The sequence below is a fragment of the Bombyx mandarina genome, chromosome 22 (assembly GCF_030267445.1).
Source record: "Bombyx mandarina strain Sakado chromosome 22, ASM3026744v2".
Taxonomy (NCBI): domain Eukaryota; kingdom Metazoa; phylum Arthropoda; class Insecta; order Lepidoptera; family Bombycidae; genus Bombyx; species Bombyx mandarina.
Genome location: NC_143228.1, coordinates 8,242,094 through 8,264,880, shown reverse-complemented (window position 1 = coordinate 8,264,880; position 22,787 = coordinate 8,242,094). Strand labels below are relative to the sequence as shown.

At 35.9% G+C, this 22,787-nt stretch overlaps 1 protein-coding gene and 1 pseudogene across 1 annotated transcript; one reads left to right on the top strand and one right to left on the bottom strand.

The window, feature by feature from the left end:
* The first annotated feature begins 279 nt into the window (after positions 1-279).
* LOC114251338 (glutamine synthetase 2, cytoplasmic) lies at positions 280-22,516 on the top strand. The gene is made up of 7 exons (XM_089737020.1): positions 280-653; positions 1,414-1,575; positions 12,099-12,312; positions 16,319-16,391; positions 16,806-16,990; positions 19,181-19,320; positions 22,348-22,516. Exons 1-7 carry the CDS (start codon positions 488-490, stop codon positions 22,494-22,496), a joined length of 1,089 nt encoding a protein of 362 aa, XP_089593146.1. The 5' UTR covers positions 280-487; the 3' UTR covers positions 22,497-22,516.
* LOC149500326 (uncharacterized) lies at positions 5,908-10,397 on the bottom strand (annotated as a pseudogene).
* Positions 22,517-22,787: the final 271 nt, after the last annotated feature.

Here is a 22,787-nt window from a genome sequence, read left to right as displayed (position 1 = left end):
CATAGCGCACCTGGTGTTAAGCCACCACCCATCTTGAGATATGAGTTCTAAGCTCTCAGTGCAGTTACAACGGCTGCCCCACCCTTAAAACCGAAACGTATTACTGCTTCACGGCAGAAAACAGGCAAGTGGTGATACCTACCCTTGCGGACTCACGGATGTCCTACCACTAGTAATTACGCAAATTATAATTTTGCGGGTTTGATTTTTATTATACAATGTTTATTACTTCATGGTTCGGACACCGATGCATCGCTAGATACGAATGCACCGGACGTCTTATCCTTTAGGCCACGACGACTAAAAGTTGTCAGTTACCAAAATCGCGTTGATGGCAAATTTCGTCTTAACTAGCAACTGTTGAGTCTTTAATTATCAAAGCGTGCGTACCGTCCGTACAGTTTCACATTGGTATTCTCATTAAAAGGAATTAAGTCGTAAATGTTTTATAGGATCATAAAAATTTACCTTTGAATTAGGTTTAACCATGAATTCCACACCGATTGCTTTGAACAAAGCGGCGATGCGCAAATATGAAGATCTCGAGGTGCCCTGCGATGCTATTTTGGCAAGTTACGTGTGGGTGGATGGTACTGGAATTAACCTCCGGTCAAAGGACAGAACCTTTGACTTCATACCTAAGGATCATAAAGGTTTTTATGCAATTAATATTTTGTAATTCCAATTTATGGAACAACAATCTGCCACATAATAAAAAATACAGTATTGAGACAAAATTAGTAAACATTTTAAAGACAAACAAGTAAAAAGACGACATTATTTCTGAGGTTAAGACTGGCAAAATCATATTGGAAAATTTAGTAAATGCGAGCGAAGTTTCTGCAGAAAGCAAGTATAAAGGAATATTCGTGATAAATTATCGGTACACTAGCCTGCTTTTGTAGCTTTTCTAGGCAGAGAATCAGAGTGCCTACCCGATTTTGAGTGGTTATCTTCGCTCATGGACGCCAACAATGCCAAGGGCGCAGACCATTCACTGTCTACCAAAGTACCTGCTCCGATAATTCAGCAACGTAACTACACACACGCCAACATGCCATAAATAGATCGTGAAGTTTTGTAGCAATTATAACTAACTACCTTACTTGTTAATAGGTGTTGTATAGAACTCTCAAAGTAAATATTCCTATAGTTATATCAAATTCAGAATCGTTTCTCACAACAATTTCAAGCTGTTTTTTTCCATTGTGATGTTTGCCGGAATTTCGTCTTTTCATTCAAAATATTTTCGTTTACTTTGTCACTTTTGGATACAATAATCATCGAAAATGTGTATTTAAAAAAAATATGTTTGAGAAAATCACTAACCCGGAAACATTGAATAACATTGTTACCATATGAACGTTTGTTCAGAACATAAATTCTGATGTTTTATTGACTGTTGTATTGTAGATTTACCGATCTGGTACTTTGATGGCAGCAATACTGCGCAAGCTAACCCGGACAATTCCGACACGTTTATATTCCCCGAAGTGATTTACCACGACCCGTTTAGACGTGGAAACCACATATTAGTGTTAGCCGACACGTACCAGTTCAATTATCAGCCCACATGTGAGTTTATCTAGATTTAATTGTGTTTTTATTACTAATATTCCACTGATAGTGAGTCGTATTAAACGTAGCGTAGAAATTAAATGTAGCTGTCAATTTCATTAATCATTGAAAGTTTTATGAAAATTTAAATGGTTTAAATAATTCGGTAATTAAATTTATTGTTGCCAAAATATTTATTAAAATTAATCGAATCAAAAGAATTTCTTTTGAATATAAATTATCCATTTCGATATGCCCGGTCTATTGTCACGATTCAATAAATTCTTTGATCTATGATTCTTGTAATAAATAAAGTGGAATCCTATTTTCCTCTTAATCAGCGTTGTAATGTAAAAATGGTATTACATTTTTATGTATCTTTCAATTTTATTTGGACCTAAAAGGTTCACTCACGTAAACGGATCACGACTTGTACGTTTAAGATATTGCTTCATACTTTTTCAGCTAAACAAATGAGCTGTACTCCCGGAGATTTTCTAAAGAATCGAATGAAAGGGTTTTTGTGAAGGACGGTTGAAAAGCGTTTAATATTTTTATGAATGTTTCGGCGATCAAGATGAGAGCGATAAAAGATAATAAGTTATTCAAAATTCTTTATGTAATCTTGTTTAAGAAATTGCCTATTTTTTATTTATGTTCAGTACCCAAGTGGCAAAAATCCGCGTGATTACTTTCTTCCGTGAGCTTATTTATCTTGTTTGATCATTACTGTTAAAGGTGGTTATTTGGAAAATATCTCTGAATTTTATTCATCTGTAAATAACCGTGTATTCAAACTTAAAATCAAGGAGCCGTCGTTTTTATTATTTCTACTTTTGTCTTGTTGCGATTACCAAAAGCTAGCTTGTAGAAACGTCCCACTTTTCCTTCCGTATATTCTGCATGTCAGTTGTTTTACAAAAAAACATTACAACATCAATGCCACTCCCACTTTGGGATATGAGCTCGAAGGGTCAATTATATTGGCTGTCCCATCTTTCAAACCAGAATGTGTAACTGTTGCACGTCCGTAATAGACAGGTTGGTCTAGTACATACCCATGCTTACTTACCATATGCCTGTAATAGCAACCTAAGCTGACAACAACCTATAAATCAGCAATTTATCAATTCTACACTATATATTTGTTGAATTGAATATTGAAGCATAGTTCAAAACAGTTACTTCATCAGGAACATCTATCTATTGAGTAATAATAATACCATTATGTAATAATCATTGTATATTCATTTATTTATGATAAATGGCAAATAGAAACATTTTACATACATAATAATATTTATTTAATAACGTAATAATTATACTTATCTTTTAATTCACAATGTCCACACTTATACACAGTATCAAGCCAGAGAGAGAGCTCCGCACCGCCCGACGTCTCAACCGAGAATGAATCGAGATTGGTCGGCGCAGGGGCTTTTGTAGGCGGTGACAAACAACTATGCGTCATACTTGTTTGTCATCGCTCGAACGTTGGCTTTAATTTAAAATTGTATTTACTGCAATTATTTATAAATATATTATTACTTAATTTATTAACATTATTTGCGTTATATTTCTATACCTATACATAGGCATAAACTATCAATATATTATTACTTAATTTACTAACATTATTTGTGTTATATATCTATACCTATACATAGGCATAAGCTATCACGGCCATACTGACAGTACTTCGTCCTCGAAGTATTGTGTTACTATTTTATTTATAATATATGAGTAGGTATATGCGATTCATTAATCAACATAATATACATGGCACAGAAAAAAAAAGAAAGTAGTCAAAACATTTCAAACAAGTCGAATGAATCATTTGTATAGACACGATGGTCCCCTTTAAATAAGTAACAGAGTAATTTGCCAACTACATAGACATGTCGATCACATTCACCCGCTGCTTGTGAGATAATCGACACCAAATAGAAGGCCGACCAGCGGTACTCTGACTTCGAGTAATGCCAACTACATAGACATGTCAATCACATTCACCCGCTGCTTGTGAGATAATTGACACCAAATAGTAGGCCGACCAGCGGTACTCGGATTGAAAAATTATTGAGTAATGCCAACTACATAGACATGTCAATCACATTCACCCGCTGCCTGTGAGATAATTGACACCAAATAGAAGGCCGACCAGCGGTACTCAGACATAAAATTTAAAGCCAAATATTTTTTACTCATTCACAATATGACGTGAGTTTCTCAATTTCTTTTTGTACCATGTATATATTTTTAGTAACATTTTATGTAGGTAACCTATGTTCCTAAAAAAAACTTTAATTTAAACCAATCTAGTTAGTACAAAACATTCAAACAATTATAATCTTGAAATCTAAGCAATCACAAATTATCATCAACCCTTCTCCTGGCCAAAACCGTAATTTTTCCCGTTGCCTTTCAGAGTATAGCGATCATTTGGAGGGATAGATTGAATTTCGTAAAGGCCCATAAATCTAGATCTTAATTTATCATTACGCCTATGATCCTGGCTAACATAGACCAAATCACCTATATTGTATTGTTTAGTATTCCGCCTAACATGATCAAATCGTTGCTTAAATGTTTCTGCTATTTTTTGTAGCCTCTGTTTGGCTATTTCACGATCAGCTTGGACGTCAATATTGGGGTGTAAATCCTCATCATTAATAATTCCGTTTAGATGAGATTGTACTATAGGTATATTTGCTTCTATACCGGTTAGTAAACGTATGGGGGTGAAACCAGTCGATTTTTGTACTGTCGTGTTAATTTACTGCTGTACTTTTAGCAATACGCTCGGCCACTCTGACGGCTCCTCGCACATAGTATTTAACATATTGACTACAGTAGTCACATAACACTCAACCTGACCATTGCCTCTAGGTGTACCAGTAGCTATCATATAGTGTTCGATATTCAGTTCTCTAAAAAGGTCTTGGATTTGATTAGAGCTAAAATTCGTACTACGATCAGTTATTACCAATGATAGTAACTATACGAAGAATAACCTTTTCCATGATTTTAATCTCGAGTAAATCCATAGTCGTTTTTCCACGTAAACGATAGTATACTTGCGCTAGGAATAGCAATACGCGAATAGCAGAGTGAATGGTGAACGAAAATAAAATCCGGCAAATAAATGTTGTTGTACAACGGCATAGTGTAAAAGCATACATAGTGTCAACTCGATTTTGCCGTATTTTAGTGTGAAAAAGTAGCTGAAGTGTAAGAGAGAGAGAGAATTCTTTAATGTACACCAAAAAAACAAATAAACAGTTCGATACATTATCAAGATATCTACCTGTCAAACGTATTAATTTTATTTGTTGTTTGTTTGAGGGAATTGTCAAGTTTTGTCGCGTAGTTTTATCTTTTTTCGTTTAAACGTTGCATTATACAATGCCAGACTATTAATAATAATTTAGTGCATTCCGTTGACTTGAAATTAAAACAATAAATATTTATGAAATGACAGAAATCAGATGGACTGACTGACGCCATTCTAGGAATAGCTCCGTTATTCCGTGCGCAACGGCGGTATAGTAACAATTTCCGAATAGGCCCACTATCCTTAGAATTGTAGATGGTAAAACGTAAAATTGATTTACTCTCGATTAACTGACGAGTTATTCTAAGAATAAGATTTACACTTGTTTGGTCGAATCGACCCTTACTGTTTTAAGGGGTTTTAAGAGACAAAATTTTGTGAAACCATCAACTAACAATAGAATGTATTTAAAGCCTTCCGTGGTTGTTGGAAAAGGCCCTGTGCAATCTAAATGTATGGTATGGAATGGTACAGCAATTTTAGCGATCGGATGTAATAACCCTTGTTTAGGACCAGAGAATCCCTTCTTTTTAACCCAAGTAAGACAATGGTTAATATATTTTTTTGATAAAAGATGTTATCCCTGGGAACCAAAAAATATTGTCGGATTTTATGTAAAACCTTATCGAACCCCAAAGGACAATTTTCATCACGAAATAGTTTTAAGATTTTTAACCTACATCCCTTCGGCGCAAACAACCTCGGCTCAGCATCAGGACTAGTTTTATAATGCAATAAATTATTTTTAATTACATATTGTCTAAGTTACCGACTTGCAATTGCGACATTAGGGTCTGGGTTTCGGGGTCGTTTGTTTGCGCGATTTTTAACCAAGACTCGCGACTTATATTATCGGCTTCAATAAAATTTACTTTAAGATAATGCTGCCGTTCTGAAGGAGCGGAAACAGGATTGCGATTTAGAAAATCAACATATTGAAAATCCTGCATAAAGGTCCACCAACGTGCTACCCTGGTTGACAAATCTTTTTTCGGCATGGTTGATTTTATTGCATTGCAATCAGTAAAATGGCAAGTGCTTCTAGGTCTAAGAGCAGTACATGGATTCTGCTGGACTTGTCCGTTCACTATAATAAGCGACCACCTTATTCACGTTACCTAACTTGTAATAATATTGTTCCATAACCTATAGCACTAGCATCGGTGTGTAACTGTTAGACGCTGTGGGTCAAATATTGTCAAAAGAGGTTTGGAGGTAAGATGATCAATTACATACTTTCGTGCTCTATCTTGTTCAATGCCCCATTCCCATTTTTCGGTGTTTCTAGTCAATTTTAGAAGGGTCCGTTTTGGGTTTATATCTACAGTAAGAATCTAAATGCCCGGGTTTTTTTGCAATCCAACATTGTTGTTTGGTGTGACCGATTTTACCACAGTTAAAACACTTTATGTCATCGGGTTTAGAATCAGTCTTAAAGCGCTTACGGGGGTTGCGAATTGTAAGGGTTTTTACTGTCTATTTTTGTTTTTTTTTTTTTTCGCGTAAGTTTGTTTTCGCGTAAGAAGTAAATAGGGCAATTAATTCTGAAGTAGTTTTAATATTGCTGTTAAACGAAGCCATTTTTACATTAACATCGCATATACTGCCACAGACTAATTCAGTCAATTATAATTCCGTAAATGTAATTTTTGTATTCTTTAGTAATCTTTTTTTTTTTTTTTTTTTCTTGCGTACTCGCAATAAGAATCTGCAGTTTCAGACGTGTATAGTACTGCCTTTTGAAGTTCTTCTGCTAGATTCTTTTTCTCAGGGAATAAAGTTACCAGCTCTAAACGTAAATTGTCCCACGGACGACCCTCAGTCGGGTCCCATGTTTCAAACCACAATAAGGCGGATCCCTTACGGGCCTTACCAGCTTTGGCGACTGTTGCGGCGTTACTCCATCCAAACTCTTTGGATGAGGATTTCAATATTGTTGCACCATGATTCAGTACCAAGGTCACTTTTAGCTGGATCAAATACTGGCAGAGCGACCTCGCTGTCGTTCTGGCGGGAACCGGAAACTGCGTCTTTGATGGCCTTCAGAAGCGCTTAGGTAAATCCATCTGGAAACTTTAAAAGGAAAATATCAGTTAACAAGCATGGATTATCGTATCCCACTTCTGATAATAGCAACCTAAGCTGACAACAACCTATAAATCAGCAATTTATCAATTCTACACTATATATTTGTTGAATTGAATATTGAAGCATAGTTCAAAACAGTTACTTCATCAGGAACATCTATCTATTGAGTAATAATAATACCATTATGTAATAATCATTGTATATTCATTTATTTATGATAAATGGCAAATAGAAACATTTTACATACATAATAATATTTATTTAATAACGTAATAATTATACTTATCTTTTAATTCACAATGTCCACACTTATACACAGTATCAAGCCAGAGAGAGAGCTCCGCACCGCCCGACGTCTCAACCGAGAATGAATCGAGATTGGTCGGCGCAGGGGCTTTTGTAGGCGGTGACAAACAACTATGCGTCATACTTGTTTGTCATCGCTCGAACGTTGGCTTTAATTTAAAATTGTATTTACTGCAATTATTTATAAATATATTATTACTTAATTTATTAACATTATTTGCGTTATATTTCTATACCTATACATAGGCATAAACTATCAATATATTATTACTTAATTTACTAACATTATTTGTGTTATATATCTATACCTATACATAGGCATAAGCTATCACCTGCAACTTGTAGCCTTGGTTGGCAATTACAGTACGCTGGTATAATAATACTTAGAGAACGTTTCTGCCCATTCCATGGCGAATCCCCTAGCGTTTTATGATAACAACGGGAAGGGATGTGGTGGTGTTATTTTAAGCTAACACTTCACAGTCAGCTTTCTTTAAATTAATGTTTGGTGAAATTTGTGCATTTCAAGTATTAGGGTCTCGGTCAAGCTTGTGCAACAAATGAGGCAAATTCGCGATTTTGAAATGGCGATATGTTAAGGGTTGTACAAAAAAACGTCAAATTCTTACGTACGTCGAAAGAATACCAACTATACTTATACTCTTTAGCGTTTTAAGTAGGGACGTAAATGCCCGGTTTTTATTTGTATTCTGAACGAATATTTTTGTTGAATGATCAATGAATTTTAATAGCTTTGTTAATTAAGCTTTTGTATTAAGTAGTCGCTGAAAAAACAAAACAATAATTAGTAGAAATTAGTAATTATGGCACGTAGAAAAATATTTTAACTTAACTATTAGAGTCCAGAGACAGTCATTTATTCCGGAGGAAGGGTGAACCAGCCGAATAGTAATAAGTTAGTAGTGTAATTGTTTAATTGTATATTATGAATAAAATTATTTCCTTACATTTTAAGTTATATAAAAGACCTTAATAAGGCCTGCCGTCTTGTATGGATCAGCTTGTTGGACAACAAAAGTGGCGGATGAAAGGCGATTGCATGCAGCAGAAATGCGAATGTTGCGATGGATGTGTGGAGTAACGAGAATGGATAGAATACGGAATGAATATGTTAGAGGAAGTCTAAAAATGGCACCTGTGACAGAGAAGCTGAGAAGTGCGCGTTTGGGATGATATGGACATGTGATGAGACGAAATGAAAATGAGGTTGGTAAGAATGTGTTAACTATGAATGTGGAAGGATATAGAGGAAGAGGTAGACCTAAGAAGAAATGGATGGATTGCGTGAAAGACGATATGGGCAAGAGGGGAGTGAGTGTAGAAATGGTATATGATAGAAGAGTATGGAAGGAGAAAATGTTACGCCGACCCCAGGTGACTGGGAGAAGGGCAGGATAATGATGATTATAAGTTAGATTACTTTTCGTTATCGTGTTGTTTTGTCGTATAATTGTAAGGAACGTTGTTGTACAAATTCAGGACTATGTCTTGTTTTGTCGTGCGCACATAACTTATGTTGCAAGCCAGATTTTGTTTCTTTTTACTTGTGTTTTTTATGTATCTCTTTAGCTTGTGATGTGTATTGTGAGCCCAATAAATAAATATAAATAAATAAAGAATAAAAAAAGAATACAATTGAGACGATTTCGTGTCTCGAGTTGGGTCGCCCGTTCATATGTGATAAGCGCCAATAGCTATTTAACTGTCAACGGACCATGCCGGTTCCTCTAAAGCAGGGATTTCCAAACTATTCGGGCATAGCATATAACATATAACAGATGTAGCAAATATATATAATCCTATTTTTTGTGTTTTTCCTGTTAATATAAAATACTTACTGAAGTAGCTGGCTGTACTAGGCCTTCAGCCACTTGCAGTTTACCGTTTTGAGTTTAATACTCTAAACATATCTGACGCGAAATAGTGCACGGAAGATAAACAATATCGTGTTTTATTACTTGTATTCATCAGGTCAATTTTACAAAGGGCAATAATGAAAACACAACACAACAACACAAACTTATTATGTATTCAAGAAACCAATCTATAGTCTATAGTAATATATATATAAATCTACAGTGGTTTTTACGGATGCGCCGTTATAACTACTGAACTATGCATCCGCTTGACTTGAAACTTGATATCCATGTAGAAAATACAATAGCCTAATATTTATATGAGTGTTGGACTCCCTAATGATAATGACAATAAATAATAATGCTAATTTTAAATGCGCAGCGAAGCGGGCGAGTACGGCTAGTAAATAATAATAATAGTCCGTGCGAGTCAAAATATATAAAAAAAAAAAAATATTATAATAATAATGGTCGTCATTGGCTGGTTTAAACATCAGGCGATATAATGTAAGCCTCATACGATGTGGAGCTAGGTGGAGTGGTGTGCGAGTAATGGCCTACTCGCTACATTACCGACCAATATAAAAAATGCAGTTGGTTAAATGAGTAAATTTGACATCATCTTTTCCATCAAAATTTAACAAAGTAAATAGATGTAAAACTCAGTAAATATCAAGTGCTATGAATAATTATCAATATAATTTACATAAAAATACGTAAGTATTTAGTTTATTATTTTTTGAGAACAACATTTAAGCCACTATGCAAATAAATTTTTTTAATAAAAATAAAACAATGTAACGGGATAAACCTGGTATTTTTTTCGTCGGATGCTGATTTTCGTTGAGAGTTCGTTTATTTTCAAAATATTAATCATTCTTATAAAAGGTTGGTACACGTAAAATAATTTATACAGTATCTTGAAAGTTCAATATTAAAACTTGAAGGTTGATTTTTAGATCGAGCCCCAAAATCAGTTTTTCTTTATGTCGACCCTAGGGATACCAACATCGATGGTGTTTATAACAATAAAAAAGAAAATTTGAAGAAAACTTTTATAGCATTCACTCACTCACTAATTGAAATAGTAAAATGACTTGACAACTTCGAGTAACAGTTTGTGGCACCCAGAATATGCCTCGAAGATAGATTCGAACTTTCAATAGCGCTTTAACTGACTGAATTGACGGACTGAATAATTCAGTCTGTTCTGTTGGTAGTTCAAAGATTTCCATGTTTAAGCCCTTTGATTTGCTAATACCAGCTGGACTAATAAAACAGCTTGTTTATTTTTGTATATTATGTCTATAATATAGCTTTTTTTTGCTATCAAGTCCACAGTCCTCGCAATGTGAATGCCACGGGTCATTTTACGTCGTAAAGTCTAAATTGAATTAAATTTACGATTATCAAAACAGGAAAAGCTAAGATTATAATATCAACGCGTGCTGACTAACACGTTCTAGTATTCTTACTATTACTTACTTCTCGAGGACTAGTATTAAAAGCAACAAAGCATATACCATTTTGCTTTTCAGTTCAATTCGGTTTTATGGATGACAACCGTACGACGATAATTGTAAAGTATTCAAAACGTTGAATATATTGCTATGACAATAAAAAGAAAAGATTAAACCGTAAAAGCATTTTTAATTATCTCTATATATAAAAATGAATTGCTGTTCGTTAGTCTCGCTAAAACTCGAGAACGGCTGAACCGATTTGGCTAATTTTGGTCTTGAATTATTTGTGGAAGTCCAGAGAAGGTTTAAAAGGTAGATAAATATGAAATGCTCGGAATTAAATAAAAATAACAATTTTGTTTTTCCTTTGATGTGTTCGCCGTCGGTCTTTTATTTGTCGATTGAGGCACTACGAAGTCTGCCGGGTAAGCTTGTAAAAATAAAGCATATAATCTATAACAAACAACGATTTAAATTCTCCAACGGTATTGAATCGTAACAAAATCCTTAAAAGTTGAAGTAAATTTTCAAGTCAGCATTGTACTATTGTCGGCTATTATTAGATGGGCAAAAGAAAGGCAGTCACATCTGCGAAGTGAAATTGCCAGCTAAATTAGAATTAACAGGAATTCTGTTGAGATGTCCTCGATGTAACGTTTTTTTTTTCGTTGTGCGCATTTTGTAATGGACCTTTTCATGAACTCCGCGTTTTGTATTTTCTGTCATTAAAATAAGTGTGCTCTCGCAAACGGGTAGACAGAATTTAATGTAAGAAAGCGAAAAATTAAAGATGTAAATTCGTGAGAGCTCGATAAAAAATTCGTATTATTAACTTTTCGAAGTACGAAGCAATAATGATGCTACGTATCTTCCAGGGACATACTAACCAATTTTATGTCATTAGCAACACACATAATAAAACACGTTATCTGCTAGTAACCTTTCTATAGCATATTGTTTATATGTCATCATTTTACACACACTATTTAGCGTTTTTTCTAATTATTTATATACGCCAGAAATATGATGTGATAGTCTGTACAGGTAAGCCTAATTTTTCACTAGTTGCTCACTAGTTTTGAGTGTTGCTGGTTTGAACAATGGAGCAACTCTAATAGAATAAGATTTGACTTCTTGTCTCAAGGCGGGCGACGGAATTTACGATGAACGAAAAAAAAAAAGAATGATAACTAAGATTATCTAGTTATTAAAAATGTTTTAGCATATTTGGGTTTTCTTTATTATATTTTTTATATAAAACACTGTAGGTTTTGTATATAAGATACTGTACACTTTGCTGAACACTGATTTACGAGGTTATTAGACAATATTTAGCGTACTGTATTACTTGACGAGCTATGAGCGATTGTCTTAATTCGTAGTGGCTCGATAAATTGCAACCTTACTACATGCATGATAAGCTAACTTCAGCCAGCACAATGTTACCGGTGTTTTTTTCTTTTCTTTCAACAGCGTCAAATCACCGGAAAAACAGTACAATTATATGCGAGAAGGGTGAAGTGGAGGAGCCCTGGTTTGGCTTTAATCAAGAATTCATCTTGACATCATCTGATGGACGTCCCCTAGGTTGGCCTGTTGGTGGATTTCCCGCGCCTCCCGGGCCTTATTACTGCGCCATAGGGTCGGACAAAATAGTTGCGAGAGATCTTATGGAAGCCTTTTACAGGTGACTTCAATTTTCCTTGCAATTATTTTTCGTTAAAACTCTCAAAGGAGCACCTGGCTTAAGCGTAAGCGACACCTATGCTGTCAATAATGTAAATAAAAATGCAAGTTACCAGCACGCTGACAATAATGAGCTCTCGTCAACATAGTTTTAAAGAGATCCTTTATTATCCACACTCCACATTATATTCACACACACACATTATATTCATCCACATTATAATTGTTTGTCTGGCTATTAATCAAAAGATAGGACTTTTCAAGCCTTTGCTACTGATTCCCATCATCCGTCCGTAGTAGTAGTATCATAAGTTCATTTTCTAATTTCCTTTACCTCTATCCTTAATTTTGATTTTCACCACTGGTAGTAGGTTTTCTAGTGTACTAACCTTGGTTGAGACTACCTCTTTGTTGCCTCTCTTGAAAAAGTATCGCAGTACTTTCTAACGGGCGTGATTTTGTTATTTTAATGCACCAAAGAACTTTTTCTAACTTATCAAGTTGGACAGCTCATTCAAAGAAGCTCCTTGTACCAAAATTTTTGTTCATACTTCCTCCTGGTCTACTCACAAATAGGCTTAAAGTAATTTAAACACCTATAAGCGTAATCTTATCTTTCTTATCTTATCTTATACCTTTAAACGAGCAATATATATATGTATGAATAGGCTGAATCTGGGAAACGGCTCCAACGATTTTCATAAAATTTAGTATACACGGGATTTCGGGGGCGATAAATCGATCTAGCTACGATTTATTTTCAGAAATTGTTGTTTTATTCGTTTTTTTCAATAATCAACTTTATCGATTATCAACTTTATGACTCTTCCCGACATCTATTCGCGAATAATAATACTATTTTTCATAATTGAGAGCAACTAACTGCTTTAAAGACACAATAACACGAAATGGCGTTATTATCAGATTATTATTATTTCAGCAGATGGCGTTGTTGAGCCACCCGAAGCCAATGAGTGTTTGGTTTAAAGTTAGACCAAGAATATTAATTGTTTATTTATATTATTTAATTAAAAAAAATACCGTCATCGTCTAGTGAAATTCTTCAACGAGGCTAAATTTTATTACTATTCGTGTTAGCTCATGACTATTGGAAAAGGATTAAATCCACGCAGAGCTTTGTCGTTCAGATCTCAAATAATTCAATACTACGTTTTTCAAAGAAGCTATTGAGAATAAAGTATTAAGTTTGACAGCGCTACGTTGAGGCGCTACGAAAATTCTTCGTGAAAATAAAAATAAGTAGTCTTTTGAACGGTACACAGCTGTCAGTTGTGAATTATCTGATGTAACATGTTTGAACGTGACTATCGTACTTGTATCGAAATCTCATCGTGTAATACAGTACTCAATATTGAAACACAAATTTAAGGTGTAATTTCACTTGAAGGATCGCCTTACGAATGATATTGTCTCCCTAAAGTGTCAAACTGAAGAAATTATTCTTTTATGCTTTTCTGTAGTATTTATTCTAAGGCTCAATTTTATAATGACCAAATTAGATAATATATATTATACGTATTATATAAATAAAAACGTACTTATTACACGGCCGTGTTGAAGATACTTTTTTTTTGTTTTTTTTTTTTTTTCCTACCTATGCTGATAGCCTTGAGAGGCTATTTCAGCTTCACCCTAACGTGTGTAGGTGAGCTCACGGGGCTCAAACCGGAGAGTTGCTAACACTGACCCTAGCAAGAGCAGTGCTTCGCAGAATCTACCACCGGATCGGAAACGCGACCCACTGAGAAGATCCGGCGAGAAACTCAGTGGGCTGTGTCTAGGGGTTAATTCGCTCGTCGAGCCCTTTGTCGCAAGCGACGGGTTCGACGAGGACGGTGACCGGTGCTTGTGGTGCCTAAAAGCACCGTTAATGGATCGGGAGGATCCGTAATGACGTGCTTTGGGCGACGTCGACTGTTTACCATTCGGTCTACAGGATCGGGTATGTAGTTTCCAGCGGCCAGGACAAGAGGGTTCTCATGTCGTGCCGCCTTCTCGAAATGGCGCAATGATGCCGACTGTAGATACTTACTGACAGAGTCGAGCTCCAGGTCATCGTGGAGATCCACGTTCCTCAGGAACCATGGTGCTCCGACGGCTATCCTGCAGAATCGGGATTGAATAACCTGAAGGGGCTTCAAGTTGGTGCGGGCTGCGTGAGCGAACACTACGCTCGCATACGTCATAACGGGGCGTATGCAAGTTTTGTAGAGAGTTACCTTATTACGGAGGGACAGTTTGCTTCGCTTGCAAAGCATAGGGTAGAGACGTCCTAATATGAAGGCGGCACGGTCGCGTACCGTTTTAATATGGGGACGGAATGTCATCCCTCTGTCGAGGGTGACGCCTAGGTATTTGACCTGCGAGGCCCACGGTATGGGCTGGCCAAAGAGAGTGACGGGGCTAACGGCGGAGGTGTTTGCGCGCCTATTAGGGAGTGGGATGCTCGAAGTGGTATTCGGAGGGCGACCCCTTTTGAAGAGCACCGCTGTGCTTTTCGTGGGGTTGATGTCGATGCGCCACTTCCGGAACCACTGTCCCATGGTGGCTACTGCGATCTGGAGTCGCCGATGAAGCAGCGACATCTTCCTACACGAGTAGTAGATAGCCGTGTCATCGGCGAAGAGCGCTAGATGGATCTCCGGAGACCGGGGTATATCATTGATATACAAACTAAATAATAACGGGGAGAGCGCGGAGCCTTGCGGGACTCCGGCAGTCAGATGACGGGGGCGAGAGCGAGTTCCCTCTACTCGATATCGAAACAAACGGTTCGACAAGAAGTCTCGTATGATGAGCACGAGTCTGTCTGGCACTCCCATGTTGTACAGTTTGTAAATTAAACCGTTGTGCCAGACTTTGTCGAACGCCTTCGCGATGTCGAAGAAGAGGGCGCCGGTCGGGATTTGTTTACGCCTATTTAGTCCTATCAGAATGTGCTCCGTGAGGCGGTGCACTTGTTGTACGCACGAATGTTTTGAGCGGAATCCGAACTGTTCGTCTATGAGAATTTTGTTCGCGGTAACAAAATCCCAGAGGCGTTTCCTAAGGAGACGTTCGTAAATTTTGCCTATCGTGGGGAGGAGACTAATCGGACGGTGAAGATACTTTCTTGGTTGCTCCTCATATTAAAAAAAAATACGTCTACTAGTTTATGTCAAACTGGTGTTAAAGGGATAACCGAAACTTCTCTGGGTGAATTGCCGCCACCGACCCTAGAACTCCAATTCAAAACTTTTTACTTTATTTTACAGCAGGAACTGTATATTTCAATAAATTCGGTCATATGCAAACACGATTTTAGGTTTGTAGCGGTATCTAAGGTTTTATTATGTTTTTGGAATGTATTATTTATTTAGTACAATTTCTTCTTTTTTTGATATATTGGAGGCTTTAATACCTATAGCATTCTCTATCAGCTAACTAAAATTGATGCAAAAAAAATTGTGCTAAGTGCATTTTGTAAATAAACTTAACATATATCCATACATAAAAATATACACATATTGTATGTAATCTTTAAATACATGCATAGAAAGCACGTACATAAATCTATCTATGCTACCATCTGCATCCGAAGGATCCGGGATTTTTTTAAACAATATCAAAAACGGACAGAGCTTCAAGCAGCTGATGGTTACTGGCAAGATCAATAGACGAAGACCAAGCGGCCGCAGTCCAATCAGATGGTTTGATCGAATTCACTCGATTCTCAATATCAAGTTGCATGATGATCTCCGTTGCCAAGAACAGACACAGCTAAAGGAGAATCATTAAATAGAAAATTAATCTCTCATCAGGGGAATCACGACCCTCAGTAATGAGGAAGACGATGCGAGTAGAAGGATATACCGTATAAACACAAATACATGCATACTGTACAATACTACCTACAATGTATAATACTATCAATCTCAAGTACCTATATAAAAGTAAATAACGTTGTATGCTGTTACTTTGGAAATATTTACTGTCTTTAATTAAAGGTGCTGTTTATACGCTGGAGTTCAGTTAAATGGAATAAATCCGGGAACGGTGCCCTCCCAGTGGAACTTCCAGGTAAAAGTTAACGAAATTATTTGTGATCAAATTTATTTTACGTACCAATCGATTTTAAGAAGTCGGGTTTCTATCACTGAGGACTGAATAAAATAATTGCTCTTATTCTGCTTACGTACATGTTGATGCTTACGTAAAAAGATAATTATGCGTTTTGGTATCATATATAGCCTTCAACAAATTAACCACTTCATGCGTTGTAATATCGAATTATGCATACTTACTACCACCATATTGGCATGAGCAAGCTGCATATTAGTGCCGCGAAACTCTCATAGGGGGCCATTTTGACTGGGTATCATGGATGGCGGTTTTCGGGCGCGTGAAGTCTATAAGTTCCACTTAGGTGAGCCGCGAGTTTCGTCGAAAGCTAAAGTAAAAAGTCATTATTTTGTAATGTAGGAAATTCCGTAGGTCGGTCCAAGTCCCGGTATTCGTGGAGCGGATGATTTATGGATGGCTCGGTACATTTTATCACGACTCGCCGAGGAGTACGGCACGGTGGCCTCCTTCGAGCCACAGCCCACAGCGGACTGGCCGGGAAACGGTACCTTTGTGTACTTTTCCACCAAGGACATGAGAGAAGATGACGGCATATTGTAAGCACTTGCGTGTATTTTTTTCCTCATTCGTGATTCTTAGCGGGTCTCGCCAAAAAAGAACTAGCTCAAAATACTGTGCGCGTTCATAAATCATCTAACTGTCAAACGAACGTGTACGGCTTGCTATCTGCTCAGTCATGGCTTGTTTATTTTTTTGTGTCCTTGTAGTTGAAATAAGTAATGTCCCACCAAAAATGCATATCACTCGCGAACTATTTTTCGCATTTATTATTTTCTATACTAATATTATAAAGAGGAAAGATTTGTTTGTTTGTTTGTTTCGAATAGGCTCCGAAACTACTTTACCGATTTGAAAAATTCTTTTTCCATTAGAAGCCGACATTGTCCCTGATGAACATAGGCTACTTTTTTTTAATTTTTATTTTTTTATTTTTTTGGTTTCATGTGTGTTTTAATGTTTCCGAAGCGAAGCGAGGGCGGGTCGCTAGTGTATAAATAAGACAGCTCTTTGTTTCTACACCTTAAAAATGTAATAAACTTATTCATAATTATTGCTTAGTAGATTGCTAATGTTAGCTCGGACTGGTACATACCACGGTCTTGCCTTTTTCTGCCGCAAAGCAGATAATGTGTTCTAATTTAAATAAAATTGTGACTTGACGATCTTCGTGCCTCCAGTTAGGTGGTGCTCACGCTAATCCCACGAACAATACACTAAAAAGGTATTGTGATAATAGACTTAGTAGATAAGTCTTAGCTGATACCCAACCAGTTAAATAATAATTATAAATTATAAAATAGCAAAAACTGTTTTGATTAAATTCAATAGTTGTATGAAACAGCTTATAATAGTTACATAATAATATATAATATAGGATACAGTTACATTAAGACATATGTGAAGTATAATATTATAATATAAAACTATTTAAAATGAATCCGAAATTAGTTTTTTACATAACCGCGTAGTCGATGAGGTTGTTTATTTCGGTGTCTTGATCTCTGTTAGTCAGGTCTTGGGTGAAGTCTCTTACAAACTAACTCTAGACCGAAAAACATATAAGTACGTATTTAAGAATACGAAGCTCATGAACAATTACCGTAGCTTTAATAAGTTACGTAACGAAATTTATTGTTTTACGTGACCAGGACGACCCGCCCAGCCTCGGATCCGGTGGGTTGATTCACGCGAACTTGTAATTATTTACTTTCACCTGAACTTTTGTTACCCTTTAGACGTAAATACTTTAGTAGTAAGACAAATTATGAAGAATTACTTGAACTATATGGCTATTAGTGAGATTGGTGACTGCACGTAAAATAACTAGTATGCATTATAATTTGAATATACCTATAGTTTTTTGGCTTTCAATTGGATTGGTAAAATAATTATTATTTTTCTCCAAGTTTATGCATAGACTCCATTTAGAAAAAGGTATCAAGAAGGGCAGATTTTGTAGGCAGCGGCTTCCTGGCATTGATGAAGTCCATGGGCGACGGTAACCACTCACCATCAGGTGGGCCATATGCCGGTGTGCCTACAAGGGCAATAAAACAAAAATAAAGATGAACTCACGGCTTACGCACAGTACTAAATGTTTACTAGAGTCCATAAATATCACAATATCAATCCATTGTTAAACAACCCAAAGGTTTATTTGTAAGAAGAAAATGTATCAACCTTAAATAAGTTTTTTCTCACTAAAAGTTCTTTTACGATTTAATCTCACATTAATATATATTTTTTTGTTATAGTATAATATTATTTCTGGCTTTTTGATGACTTTTCACAGTCACCGGCCGGCGACAGTTTTAATTACGTCTACGACTCGTGAAATCCAATAAGATACTAAGTTTCTTTAATGTTTTATAATTAATGAAATTCAAAATTTCAAACTTGTTTTTTATTGCTTAGGTGGGTGGACGAGCTCACAGCCCACCTGATGTTAAATGGTTACCGGAGCCCGTAACATCTACACTGTAAATACCGCCACCCATCTTGAGATATGAGTTCTAAGGTCTCAGTATAGTTATAGCGGCTGCGCAAAACCTTCAAAACAAAACGCATTACTACTATAATAAATAAAAACTAAAGAATACGTTTCAATAGTAAGGAACCATAAGATCCAATTATTATTAAGTTCATAGAGGTGGTCCGAAAAATGTACCTAGATGTATGTAGGGATTGTGCAATATCTTGAATGGCCACTTATTGGCTTTCGTCAGAGTGATCGAGCGGGCTATAGATAAGTTGGCGCGTCGACACGGTGCCCACATCAATGAGTACGACGCTAACAATGGGGCTGACAACGTGCGAAGGCTCGTCGGAAAAAATGGGATGCCACACATCAGGGATTTCACTGCAGGTGACATATTTTTTACATTAACCTGATTGCTTCTTTTATGTTTAAATGAAGCGGGGAATTCGAAGCGTCGTCAAACTTGCGATGTTCGTGATAGCCGTCCGCCATTGTTTTTCTTTTATTTATTTATAGACAAAATAATAACAAAGCGTTACTACCAAACCTAAGAATAAAAATAGTTATCATAAGAATTAGATAAAATTTTATTATAAGTGAAGACAATGTTTCACAGATGTCTTTGCTGTACAAACAACAATCACCATGTTAATTAAATGCAAAAACGTACAAAATAATGTAGATGTCTATCTCTAATATACAGTATTACCTCTTATTTTTCACTTAAATGTACAAAGGAATGAATACCAAAAGGAACAAATTAAATTAGAATAATGAGTAATTGTGGACTTTTGCCGGGGAAATGTTTAACTTTGGAGGATCATGAGCTCCTCTGCTCATATACTCTTCACTGGTGGTAGGACCTCTTGTGAGTCCGCACGGGTAGGTACCACCGCCCCGCCTATTTCTGCCGTGAAGCAGTAATGCGTTTCGGTTTGAAGGGTGGGGCAGCCGTTGTAACTATACTGAGACCTTAGAACTTATATCTCAAGGTATGTGGCGCATTTACATTGTAGATGTCTATGGGTTCCAGTAACCACTTAACACCAGGTGGGCTGTGAGCTCGTCCACACAACTAGGCAATAAAAAAAAAAACCCAGTGATAAGTACACTGGATGCCCTATCTTCCGTGCAGACATTGATGATGACCCTGCCGGTGTGAAAATCTAGAGTTCGCCAATTGTTTTCTAAAAAAAACACGTAATTACCTATTAACACGACGACGAATATCTTTCAAAATCAATAGGTGTTAAAAGGACAAGTAATAATATAAGATTGTATGATAAAAATCAAATCAGCAGATTTTTTTATTTGCATTATATTATGATGTTCGGACATACTATGAGCCCGTATGGGTAGGACAACCATACTGCCTATTTCTCTTAAGGGGCAAATAGAGTAGCCGTTATTGCAATAAAATTAATACTTTAATGCTACATTTCGAAGTGTCTACGTGTAATTATAGTATTCTCGCAGTGGTATGTTTACGATGCTAAAGCTTACAACAACTCTACAGCATCAAACTATTGATAAAGTGATATAATTCCTCAAACCTATGATGCATGTTAGTATTTTGTCATGATGCACGTTAATTTAGGGTACGCGCCAATCAGGACTTATATTTCAGCGTGCGAGCGTTACAAATTAATAGCTTTCAATGTTGGCTTTACAGGAACGGTATCGTATGTCACAAATCACTATATGTATATTGTATGCGTATTAACCCTACATTGCATCGAACCGTGGTTATGCACGGGTCGTTAGTCATAACTTAATCTTTATACCATAGATAAATTCTTTCGCAGTCCATCCAGTGTTAAATGGTTAATGGAACCCATAGTAGAGCGTTATGTTTGTCCGCACGGATTGGTACCGTCGCTTTATCTATGACGTGAATCTCTTACCCATCCCCGTTCCAAGGGTGGAACAGCCCTTATTCCCGTAATTGAGAGTTTGACTCTAATTATATCTGGGTGGGTGGCGACATTAACGTTGAAATGTCTATGAGTCTCAGTCAGTATTTACAAAACCACGTCCACTAATCAACGGAAAAAAATCAATTCGTTCATCCTTATAAACATTATTTTATTGTTTTAAGATCGTTTTGATACGTCGATGTTATTGTTCTCAGAAAATGCTTGTTTAAAAAATGCGTAGTGTTTCGACGCATTTCAAATGAGTATTTATAGTCTGATGTATCATAGACTGATGTATCACGGACATTTCTATAGACGAAAAACGAAAAACAAGCTACAGTTCAACCGTACTGTATTCCTAAAAGTAAATTATTTCGACTCGCCCAAAAGGAAAAACAAATTTTAAACCTTAGTTTATTAAAAACAAACAAATTTTATTCAATTCCAAAACAATTGATTCAATTAAAAGTCAAAACTTGTAGATGAAACATAATAAAGTTATTTCTGTCTGATTAAATAATAGTTCACAAAAATATAAGAATATTGAAATACATATTTAATATTATGGTATTTCTGCAATATAATTTAATTTATACCTATAGTTATATGTTACAAGTTATTATTTAAACGTCTCTTAAAAGACATTTTAAAAGTTCGAACCTTTTACTTTAAAGTATGATACGACAATATCATTGAATTGTATGTACAATTACCTTAATACTGGGTTGAAAAATCCTCAAAGGAGCAAGAAGCGACTAAAAAGAGTGAACAAATTTTCATTCTGTTGAAGTATTTCAGACGGAATGTTCTTTTCTATTAGAATTTTAATAAAATTCCAACACGATTTTCAACATTTATTTAAAATACTTTGGTATCAATTGAGCTCTTAATATTATTTCATATTCAGACGCTCCGAACAAAATTGTTCGCTCGTGTCCTTTAGAGAAAAAAATCACGTCATATTGGAAAACTGTTGGGGGTAATTCCGAGCTCGCCAGATATTCGCATTCTTTTGTGAAACTAAAAACCTTATCGCTTTGTGGTAATAATAATTTTTAACTTACCGCTGGTTTTATTGATATTTAACAAAATTTATTGAATTTTTATGAATATATTAAATTTTATTAAATCGTATTTTAAAAAGTTGTTATAATAATAATTTTGAACGACATTAATTTTGTATGAGATTAACGACGTGAAAAGTCGTCGAGTATCTAAGTTTTCGCGTCGTAAATTATTTCCCATTTTACGGTCTTCTTTAATTTTATTGTCATAAGTTAATAATATGAAAAGTCGGATTTCGAAACTATCAAAAAAGCTCGAGATTAAATAAGTTCTTTTGATCATGTCGAATGAAAGCTAATCAGTTAAAGCCTAAGCAAATACTAAAATACGCTATATGGAAACGATTAATTTATAATATGAAGGTAATTTCTTGGGTAGGTACGCCGAGTTTCATTACGTTAACTTAGGGGTAATTTTATACGTCTGGTTACAGGTGTGGCTAATCGGAGTTGTTGCGTCAGGATACCTCGGCAAGTTTCCGAGGACAAGCGTGGCTATCTAGAAGACAGGCGACCCGCAGCTAACGCAGACCCGTACCGCATCATATCAATTATGCTCAAAACTTGTATTTTTGATGAGTGATCGCTTCACGAAATTCATTCAAAGAATAACGCTTATTAAAAATAACTATTTTACTATTCACTGTCGTTTTAATGAAAGTAAATGCTTTTTAAATGAATGTCAACATACGTGCGCTAATTTGTTGAACTTTTTTAATTACGTGAAATGACATTAATTCTGAAGTTTTGTTTGTTTTCAAATAGAACGATGCAAATTGTATTGAGCTTTAAAACACGAGGATGATCTTCCATCAACGCCAACGTTAATTTTCGATATACTTGAAACATTTATTATAACTTTGGGTATAAAAAT

What these genes read in the sequence shown, in the direction of transcription:
- LOC114251338 (XM_089737020.1), top strand. Translation starts at nt 488, where the DNA reads ATGAATTCCACACCGATTGCTTTGAACAAAGCGGCGATGCGCAAATAT. An exon ending in CTTATGGAAGCCTTTTACAG is followed by an intron (nt 12,313 to 16,318) that starts GTGACTTCAATT and finishes CTTTAATTAAAG; the next exon opens with GTGCTGTTTATACGCTGGAG. An exon ending in AGAGAAGATGACGGCATATT is followed by an intron (nt 16,991 to 19,180) that starts GTAAGCACTTGC and finishes GGCTTTCGTCAG; the next exon opens with AGTGATCGAGCGGGCTATAG.